Source organism: Amaranthus tricolor, chromosome 11 (genome assembly GCF_026212465.1).
Source record: "Amaranthus tricolor cultivar Red isolate AtriRed21 chromosome 11, ASM2621246v1, whole genome shotgun sequence".
Taxonomy (NCBI): domain Eukaryota; kingdom Viridiplantae; phylum Streptophyta; class Magnoliopsida; order Caryophyllales; family Amaranthaceae; genus Amaranthus; species Amaranthus tricolor.
The window spans coordinates 19,421,147-19,432,184 of NC_080057.1; the positions used below are offsets into that span (position 1 = coordinate 19,421,147).

Here is an 11,038-nt window from a genome sequence, read left to right on the forward strand (position 1 = left end):
GCAAAATGAATTATGCACAGTAGTATCATATTAATAAAATTAGGAAGGCCCGTTTAGGGCCCGTCTTTAGCCCGTTCCGTGTATAGTAAAAGTTGACCTTAAAAGTTCGGGCCATTAAGGCCCAACCCGTTGAAAGCCCGTCTTATAAAGGGTTGGGTCCGGGGCCCGATGGGTCCCCGGCCCATTGCACAGCCCTAGTTGAAACATATGTTCGAAATATTTACATGTGAGGAAGATCCCACATCACTAAATTAGAGGGTTGTGGACTTGAATATAATGCTTAGTGGGTAATCCTTCTGATACCATATTGTTTCGGAAAGAGTGAACCATATCAAGTGTTGAATGTAAGTCAACACTCATTACCCTTGGGTTTATGGGCTCAAGCCCACAAGTGCCTGTAGGTAAGTCCACACAAGTAAGACCATAGGATAATCATGTCAAAAATTGTCGATGCTTAACATCCTAGACTTCATTTCACTTGAGATAATAGGAAGGTCCAAAGCAAGCTTCAATCCAACACAATCAAATGCCATTCATTGGTCCCTCCATTTTACAAAGCCACAAACACAAACTTGGATAAACATAGAATAAGAATAAGACTAACCCCAAAGCTTCAATCTTCAAGATTACCCTCAAAACCCAAAAAAATGCAGGCCTTGACCTTGTACATCAATACTAACACCAGGGCATTGGCACCAACTCTCACTTGTTCCCAACTTTGCCATTCCACTTTTCTCTCTCACATTACTCTCAAACAACATTACCCTTTTCCTCAAATTCCTAACTTTACTTCCCCACTATCTAGAATCAAACCCATCATTATAAAAGCTTCTTCATCTTCATCAATGGCTTCCTCTACTTCTTCATCATCTGAAACCAAACCTTTTTCTGTTCTCTTTGTTTGCTTGGGAAATATATGTAGAAGCCCAGCTGCAGAAGGGGTCTTCAGAAATTTGGTTAAAAATAGACAGCTTGAATCAAATTTCAACATTGATTCTGCTGGTACTATTAATTATCATGAGGTATTGTTTAAAAGGTGTTAATTTTAGCTATATTCTTGTGATCTTATTAGGGTTTTTCTGGGATTTTAATGGGGTTCTTTTTATTTCTTTTTTTCTTTTTTTTTTATAGGTTTGAGCTTATTGAATTCTCTTTATGTGAAGGGTAATCCAGCAGATTCAAGAATGAGATCAGCTGCAAAAAGGCGTGGGATTGAGATTACTTCAATATCAAGGCCAATTAAACCTTCTGATTTTACAGATTTTGATCTTATTCTTGCTATGGATAACTCAAATCGATGTAGGTTTTTCACCTCTTTAAATTTATCCAACATTAACGGCCCGTTTGATAATTGGTATTAAATGATTAAAAATTGAGAATGGTAATGAAAGGTTAGTTTAATTTTGGTATGAATGTCTCTTGGACAAGTTAAATGGTCAATTGGTCATGGTTATAATTTCTCCACAAATTTCATTGTATTAGGTGGTAATGATGGTAAACTTTGAAGAAAATAACTTTTTTATAACCAAACTTTCATTACAATGACATGATAAAATATCATGAAAATTTATACTACAAATCATTTCCATTCCCACCATTTAATACCAATTACTAAACAAACAGGCCGTATGGTTTTATTACTTCCTACTTCCTAATTCTTATGTACCAAATTTGTGTGTATTAAGGATTGTTTTATCACAAATTCCGATACCGTCTCAAGGTGATACGACCCAATATATGCTTACCGTCTTAAAGTGATCACTTACGATATTAAAGTGAACAATTAGAGAAATAGGTAATTATATGGCTTGTCTCGTGGTGAGACGGTCTCATAAAAGACTTGCTATTGTGTTAATTGATTTGTGTGCTTTGTTAATGGGTTTTTTACAGCTGACATATGTGAGGCATATGATAGATGGAGAGAAAAATATAACCTCCCTGCTGGTGCTGATAAAAAGGTTAAAGGAAATGTTAATTCAAAGTGAAAGTTCTGAATTCTGATTGTTTTAACTCAAATTTAACTATATGAATAAGAAACTCAAAATTTTTGAAATTTTTGTGGTTATATGTAGGTTAAGCTAATGTGCTCTTATTGTAAGAAGCACAATGAAACAGAAGTTCCAGACCCCTATTATGGTGGACAACAAGGCTTTGAAAAGGTAAAGACGGATTGTTTCATTGCCAAATTTTGATATTTCATCATATTAGAACTTGTGCATTGCGATTTAATCATCTTTTTCTGGAATGGGTTGAAATCTTGACACCTAAAAGAAACAACATATTTGAACTTGTGGCTACGTATGAAATTATATGTTAAGAATCCTTTCTATCTAGAACTAGATCATGAAGTAGCTGATATTGAGTTCTTAGCATGTCCAGTATTGATTCTACTCAAAATTGTAATCTATTGTTGCTCGAAGTTAAGAATGGAGAGTATATTTTGTTCCCGTAAATTTTATATACCTGCATTAGATTGAAGTCAAGCACTTTACAAAAATTACATCTTGAATTCCCATTTCAATAGTTCTGCCAACTGCACCTCACAGGTGTACCATAGTCACATTGTTATACTCCCTCCGGCCCTCTCAGTTCATCCCACCTTCTATTTTAGTCCGTCCCATTGGATTTTGTTAGAGTAAATGCTCTTCAATGAAGATTCTAATCTACAAAGAATGATCAAGATTGAAAATATAAAAGAAAACAAACAAAACACTAAGAATTGGAAGGTGGGAAAATCCTAATATCAAAGTGATATTAGCCTATAAAACCCACCCAATTAATGAAGACAATTTTATTGATTTGAGTTCTTGATTACATACACTAATCCACCTCTAACAATAGAGAATGAAAAACTATAGTGAAAACAATGAGGAATTGAAAATCCCCAATTACACTCTTTTGAATCCTAATTTGCCTCCCTCTCTATCTAGATCAATTCTCTCTCGCAAGAGGATTACAAGTGTATACCATGTGTTTTTCTCTCAATTGATTACAATTAAATGATGTATAGCATGAGTATATATTAGGCAAGGAAACACAAAAACAGAAAAATAACTCCCGACTAAAACAGAAGCCAAAACAGAACATACAACTTCTTATCCAAGCACAACATACTTAACACCAACATCAAGCTAATATTGAGATTATGAGCCACACATAACAGATTTGTCTCATTACTATTTTGGGACATGCCCATCACTTTAACACATCTTTACTCTCTATTCTTTTTCATATTTCCCCAATTAACTCACTAAAGGACAAAAAACTAACCCAATCAACTCAATTCCTTAAACTTTGTGTCATACGCATAGCCCTATGGTGCAAAAGGAGGGAGGCTGAGGAGTACTTTGTTTTCCATACAGATGTCCATCTTATCTCCCTCAGATGTGTTTGTCATTCAAAAGCTACGATCCAGGGTATTACCGAACTATATTTTCTAAAGAGCATTGGGTTTTGATAGATTAGTCGACTTTACAGTCTCTTGTTATGGCTGATTCTACCCTTTCGTAGATCATCCTCGAGTAGGAACAAAAGTCGACTGAATGGAGGACGAGGATTGTTGAGTTAGCTATTGTGATTTGTAATTCCTTGGTCCCTCCACAATCTATGTTCCAAAATGTAAAAATTGGTAATGTACTAAGACATGGCATTGTGAAGCACAAACAATATCATAGTTTATTAATGCCTCTGATATTTAAAGTAAAAACTTGACTCCTGATATTTAATTTGAAAGATATTGCTTCTTAAATCTCAACACATGAAACTCAAAAACAAAAAATAAGATGTTATAACGATTAGTATTACATAGGCTCGAATATATACTCTTTCTTAGCAACGATTTCTTATTTTGGTTCATGTAAACCTATGTTACTTGGACTCGGGTATTGATGTCAGATACCGGTACGTGTCTAAGTATCTAATACGTCTAAAATGAATTGTCTAAGTGCCATACTAGTGTCCGAGCATCAAGTATCAAACATGGATACGTGAAGCAAAATGAAGAGTTCGAGTAAAATAGATGTAAACGATCCCAAAATTGTTGGGATAAAGGTTTTAGCATTGTTACCGTGTTATCATCATCATATTTTTTTGTCAATCTTTCTTCTGCAGGTCTTAGATCTTCTTGAAGATGCTTGTGAGTCCTTGTTGGATATCATCTTGACAGAAACACGTCAGGCATAACGATTTTTGCTTGTGAAAAGCTTGATTACATAGAAAATTGGAGGAAACGAATGATTATGACTTTTGATCGTCTAATGTCTTAGAACCATGTAAATGAGAATAAACCTGCTGTTGATTGAATCTGAATATTGTAATGATATCTGATTGGATATCTGATTCAGTAATATCAAGACTCAAGTCTCGATTATGCCATGTTTCATTGTTCTACTAGCACAAAAAGATTGCTTGCAGGTTAATCATGAATGATCAAGATGGAGGCTGGAGCCACACGTCTCCACGAAATCGTTGAAGCTGTCAGCCAGCAATCAGCAGTCAGCAGGAAGGAGTTTCTAGAGTGTGCAACTCTGGATAAGCGCTAAGAAACGAGAAAATATCAACAAGCTCCTTCAAATTTGGGTTCGGCGTGGGTTTGGTCTCCAGGTAACCTTCTATCAACCTTGTATGAAACGAATGTGATTGTGGCTAATGTTTGGGTATTACCTAAGAAGAATAGGTTCGTCTCCCTTATATAAGTGTACGATTGATGATAAAGACGCGAGTAAGTACGTATTATTGAGAGTAACAACTTGAGAATCCTTGCACCATTTTAGGTGGGATGTCATCTTTTCATTTTGGAAAATTAGAACCATAGGTGATTGTTATGAATGGTAGTATACTAATGTGGTAGTATACTAATGTGTGACTTGAGTGCACATAAATGGGGTGAATTCATGAGTGTGACTCTTGGTACTTTGGTAACTAAATGGGAGTAATCATGTGTGGGGTATTCATGAAGAATTATGGGTATTAATGAAGATTAATGAAGAATATGTAAAGGTTTGATTAAGTATGCTCGATCAAGTTCTGTCAGAGGAAGCTGTAGGGTCGCTCGACCCATTCGCTCGACCGAGCGAGCCTTTTGGTGGGTCGAGCGGTCAGTCAGAATGCTCCAGTTTTTCCTACTTCTCGCTCGACCGAGCCGCTCGACCCGAGCGAGCTCTCTGTTCAGTCGAGCGGATTCTCTGATATGCATGAGATGCTTGTTTTCGACCTTTCAAATCCTTAGAGTTATTTCATAGTATTCATTATTCAATAGTAACTATGTATTCAAGTGAGCTATTCATATTCATGTACCTAGTACTATAAATAGGGCTCTCATACTCACACATCAAACACATCAAACACAACCCTTAAGCCAAACACATAGCCTATTGTTTATATCTCTTTCTCAATTGTAATTCTTCATTAAGAAGTGTTGTTTGTATTCTTTTGATATAATATAAACAGAAACTACACACCACGGAGGACGTAGCCATCATTGGGTGAACCTCCTTAAATCTTTGTGTCCTTTTTAGTTACATTATCAAACTTTGTTTGTTCGTTGTTGTTTGTTCTCAGCATCGTAACGTTATTGGCGATCATTTTCAATTGGTATCAGAGCCAAGTTGTTTTTGCGGTGTTTTAAGAAATTATTACTTGAAAATCATGACTACAATGAAGCTCGACATTGAGAAGTTTGATAGGAATGTAAACTTTGGCTTATGGCAAGTCAAAATGAGAGCCATTTTGATCCAAAATGGTGTGCATAAGGCCATTGATGGTGTAGATAATATGCCGGAAGGAATGTCCGCATCGAGATGGGAAGAGATAGACACTAAGGCATTATCGGCAATTCAATTATGCCTTTCCAATGATGTTCTAAGAGAGGTTGTTAAAGAAACAACCAAGAGTATATGGGAGAAATTAGAATCACTCTATATGGCCAAAAGTGTTACCAATAGGCTACTCTTGAAGAGTAGACTCTACGACTTACGCTTGGAGGAAGGTAAACCTTTAAAACCTCACTTAGATGAGTTTTGTTCCATTGTTATGGATTTACAAAACATTGATGTCAAGCTTGATGATGAAGACTTGGCAATTTACCTTTTATGTTCTTTACCCCCCTCTTATAAAAATTTTAGAGAAACTCTACTTTATGGTAGAGATAATTTGAGTAGTGATGATGTAAAGAGTGCATTAACACAAAGGGACCTCATTGATACACAATTGTCACAAAAGTCACCAAGCAATGCTAGTGATGGTTTGTTTGTAAGGGGGAGGTCATAAGAGAAAGGTTCCACTAGTGGGAGTGGAAACAAGAGTAAAGGGAGGTCCAAGTCCATGAGGCCAAATAAAAATAAAACTTGTAACTATTGCAAGTTTAAGGGCCACATCAAGAAGGATTGTTGGAAGTTAAAGAAAAAGCTTGAGGAAGAGGCTAGGGAAGGAACTAGCAATACTAATGCTAGTTATGTGAATGATAGTGATGGTGATGTTTTAGTTGCCACACATGGGTACAAAGATAATGATGAGTGGATTCTTGATTCGGGGTGCACATTCCACATGACTCCCAACAAAACTTTTTTCCAAACTTATGAAAATGTTGATGGGGGAAATGTTACCATGGGAAACAATACTACATGTAAGGTTGTTGGGATTGGGAATATTAGAATAAAAATGTTTGATGGGATTGTGAGAACCTTAACCGATGTGAGGTATGTCCCGGGGTTGAAAAAGAATCTATTATCTTTGGGTACTCTTGATAAAATCGGGTGTAAAATCACTTGTGAAGGTGGAGCTATGAAGGTTGCCAAGGGCTCACTAGTAGTGATGAAGGGGAAGTTGAATGGGAGTTTATATGCTCTTCAAGGTTCAACCATTCTTGGCTCGGCGAATGTATCCACAAGCACAATGTCCGATCAAGACACCAAACTTTGGCATTTGAGGCTTGGTCACATGGGCGAAAGAGGTATGTTTGAACTCTCTAAACAAGGTTTATTTGATGGGAAGAAATTTGGGAACCTTGGTTTTTATGAACATTGTGTTTATGGGAAACACAAGAGAGTTAGTTTTAAACCCGCCATTCACAACACTAAGGGAATTTTAGATTATGTCCATTCCGATTTGTGGGGGCCTTCTCGAATGCCCTCCCTTAGTGGTTGTAGCTACATGTTGACCTTTATTGATGATTTCTCTAGGAAAGTTTGGTGTTATTTTATAAAACATAAAAATGAAGTTTTTGATGTCTTCTTGGAATGGAAGAAAATGATTGAAAAGAAAACCGGTAGGAGCATCAAGACCTTAAGAACCGACAATGGTCTTGAATTTGTTGATAGTAAATTTCTCAAATATTGTTCTAATGAAGGTATTGTTAGACATAGAACTTGTGCAGGACGTCCTCAACAAAATGGTGTAGCGGAGAGGATGAATAAAACATTGTTAGAAAGGGCTAGATGCATGCTAAAACAAGCTAATTTGGGGAAGCAATTTTGGGCCGAAACGGTGGCTACGGCATGTTATTTGATCAACCGTTCACCTAATACCGCCTTGAAGTTCAAGTCGCCACAAGAGGTGTGGTACAACACTCCGGTAAACTATTCTAGTCTTAGGATCTTTGGTTGTCCAGCTTATATTCATGTAAATGAGGGTAAGTTAGAACCAAGGGCTAGAAAAGGCATTTTTGTGGGATATGGAGTGGGTGTAAAAGGGTATAGGGTATGGTGTAATGATTCAAAGAAAATAATTGTTTTTAGAGATGTTGTTTTTGATGAAAATAATATGCTTGTATCTAATGTTGAAAAACCTTTTGATAATGATGTAAATAATGATGCACAAGTGGAGGTTGATTCTTCCAATGTGGATGATGAGAAAGATGATGATGTTCAACAAAGGTCTCCTCCTTTGTCAACAACTAGGCAAAGAAGGAAGATCGTGGCTCCAAGGAGGTATATTGAAGAGTGTGATTATGTTGTTTACGCTCTCAACATTGCTAGCGAAGTCGAAGGGTTGAATGAACCAAGTACGTACAAGGAGGCTATGGCCTCAAATGACTCAAGCAAGTGGTTGATTGCTATGAAGCAAGAGATGGAATCTCGTGCAAAGAATGGAACTTGGGATATCGTTGTTGCACCAAAGAAAAAGAAGATTGTGGGGTGCAAGTGGATATTCAAGAGGAAGGAGGGTCCTTCTAGTGATATTCCTCCCATCTACAAAGCAAGGGTAGTTGCAAAGGGATACTCTCAAATTGAGGGTGTTGATTTTCATGAGGTTTTCTCACCGGTGGTGAAACACTCTTCTATAAGGGCATTGCTTGCTTTGGTGGCGATGGAGGATTTGGAATTACATCAATTGGATGTAAAGACGGCTTTTCTTCACGGTGAGCTTGAAGAAGAAATATTTATGAAGCAACCGGAAGGTTTTGAGGTATCCGGTAAGGAAAATCATGTGTGTAGATTGAAGAGGTCATTGTATGGGTTGAAGCAATCTCCAAGGCAATGGTATAAAAGGTTTGATTCCTTTATGATTTCACATGATTTTATTAGAAGTTCTTATGATAGTTGTGTCTATTTTAAGAAGTTTGAAGATGGTTCTTTACTATATTTGCTCTTATATGTTGATGACATGCTTGAAGCATGTAGTTCTTTGTTTAAGGTGGAGAACTTGAAAGAGTTGCTTTCAAGTGAATTTGATATGAAAGATCTTGGTGAAGCCAAGAAGATTCTTGGGATGGAGATTTTGAGAGATCGGGCTAAGGGTGTCTTATACCTTAGTCAAAGGAAGTACATTGAGAAAGTTGTACGACGTTTCTTCTTGGATGATGCTAAAGGTGTGTCTACTCCTCTTGCTTCACATTTCAAATTGTCCAAGAATTTGTGTCCACAAACAAAGGCGGATGAAGAGCAAATGGTAAGAATTCCATATACTAGTACCGTTGGTAGCGTTATGTATGCTATGGTATGTTCTAGACCCGACATTGCTCATGCAGTGAGTTTGGTGAGTAGATATATGTCTAATCCGGGGAAGGGACATTGGGAGGCACTAAAATGGTTATTGAGGTATTTAAAAGATACTTCTAATGTATGTCTTATGTATGGGAAGAATTCAAGCGAGCTGACCGGGTTTTGTGACTCGGATTATGGTGGTGATCTAGATAATAGAAAGTCCACAAGTGGGTTCGTGTTTACTTTGGGTGGTTCGGCGATAAGTTGGCAATCATCGCTGCAAGATGTGGTTGCTCTCTCTACAACCGAGGCGGAGTACATAGCCGTGGCCGAGTCATTCAAAGAGGCAAAGTGGCTTAAAGGTCTTGTTGGTGAAATGTGCAATAAAGTGTGTGAGGTAAGTGTGCATTGTGATAGTTAAAGTGCAATTCATTTGGCTAGAAATCAAAATACATTTCATAGAAGATCCAAGCACATTGATATTAAGTATAATTTCATCCGGGATGAAGTTGAGCACAAAAGGGTGTTGTTGAAAAAGATTGACACTACGGAAAATCCGGCCGACATGATGACAAAGTCATTACCTACTACCAAGTTTGAATTATGCGTTGACTTGGTAGGTTTAGCTCCTTGCTTGAAGTAATGCCCTCTTGGGGCATTTTTGAGGTGTGTATGTTTTTATTGTGAAGTGGATTGATGAATGTTTTGACTTGGGTAAACTCAAGTCAAGGTGGAGATTGTTATGAATGGTAGTATATTAATGTGGTAGTATACTAATGTGTGACTTGAGTGCACATAAATGGGGTGAATTCATGAGTGTGACTCTTGGTACTTTGGTAACTAAATGGGTGTAATTATGTGTGGAGTATTCATGAAGAATTATGGGTGTTAATGAAGATTAATGGAGAATATGTAAAGGTTTGATTAAGTATGCTCGATCAAGTTCTGTCAGAGGAAGCTGTAGGGTCGCTCGACCCATTCGCTCGACCGAGCGAGCCTTTTGGTGGGTCGAGCGGTCAGTCAGAATGCTCCAGTTTTTGCTACTTCTCGCTCGACCGAGCCGCTCGACCCGAGCGAGCTCTCTGTTCAGTCGAGCGGATTCTCTGATATGCATGGGATGCTTGTTTTCGACCTTTCAAATCCTTAGAGTTATTTCATAGTATTCATTATTCAATATTAACTATGTATTCAAGTGAGCTATTCATATTCATGTACCTAGTACTATAAATAGGGCTCTCATACTCACACATCAAACACATCAAACACAACCCCTAAGCCAAACACATAGCCTATTGTTTATATCTCTTTCTCAATTGTAATTCTTCATTAAGAATTGTTGTTTGTATTCTTTTAATATAATATAAACAAAAACTACACACCACGGAGGACTTAGCCATCATTGGGTGAACCTCCTTAAATCTTTGTGTCCTTTTTAGTTACATTATCAAACTTTGTTTGTTCGTTGTTGTTTGTTCTTAGCATCGTAACGTTATTGGCGATCATTTTCAGCGATCAACTTCTTCTAACAACATTGCAAAGCTTCTTCAAATTGGGGAGAAAAGTGGGGTTTCCAAGCATGATATGTAATTGTACTCCTCCTATCACATAGATATTGCGGCACTTTTCATTTTAATCTGTTCGTTTGACTTTGCAACATTTTTATTTTAAGTAGTGTTTTCACTACTTTCTTTGATTTTTAGCCACTCGTCTTTTTTCTTTTCTTCTATTTTTAATCTTACCCGCACAATTAAGTGGTTCTTATCTATTTCTTATTAGTTGTGTCAATTGTTGGTGGTGCAGTCTATTAGGGACGGAGGAAGTTAGGAGCGAGAAATTCCCCATTGCTTAGAAAGGACGGTTTAGTTTTATATTTATGAGAGGGTTAGGAGAATTGGATTTTTCTCGTAGAAATAGTTCGATAACAGAGATTAGCACTATGTTTGGATGGAGAGAAAGAAAAGTGAGAGATTTGGAGGAGAATGATTTCCATTGTTTGGATAACAATTTTAGAGGAGGAATTTGGAAGGAAGGGAAATGAAGGGACTAATGTCCCTAATTTTATTAATAACCAAGTCTTTCCAAGAGGGGAAATATTTGGAAGGAAAATGAAGTTATTA

General features: G+C 37.1%; 1 protein-coding gene across 1 annotated transcript; it reads left to right on the plus strand.

Moving 5' to 3' along the window:
- The first annotated feature begins 526 nt into the window (after positions 1 to 526).
- LOC130827318 (uncharacterized) lies at positions 527 to 4,374 on the plus strand. The gene is made up of 5 exons (XM_057692998.1): positions 527 to 1,022; positions 1,164 to 1,299; positions 1,891 to 1,958; positions 2,073 to 2,159; positions 4,111 to 4,374. Exons 1-5 carry the CDS (start codon positions 648 to 650, stop codon positions 4,180 to 4,182), a joined length of 738 nt encoding a protein of 245 aa, XP_057548981.1. The 5' UTR covers positions 527 to 647; the 3' UTR covers positions 4,183 to 4,374.
- Positions 4,375 to 11,038: the final 6,664 nt, after the last annotated feature.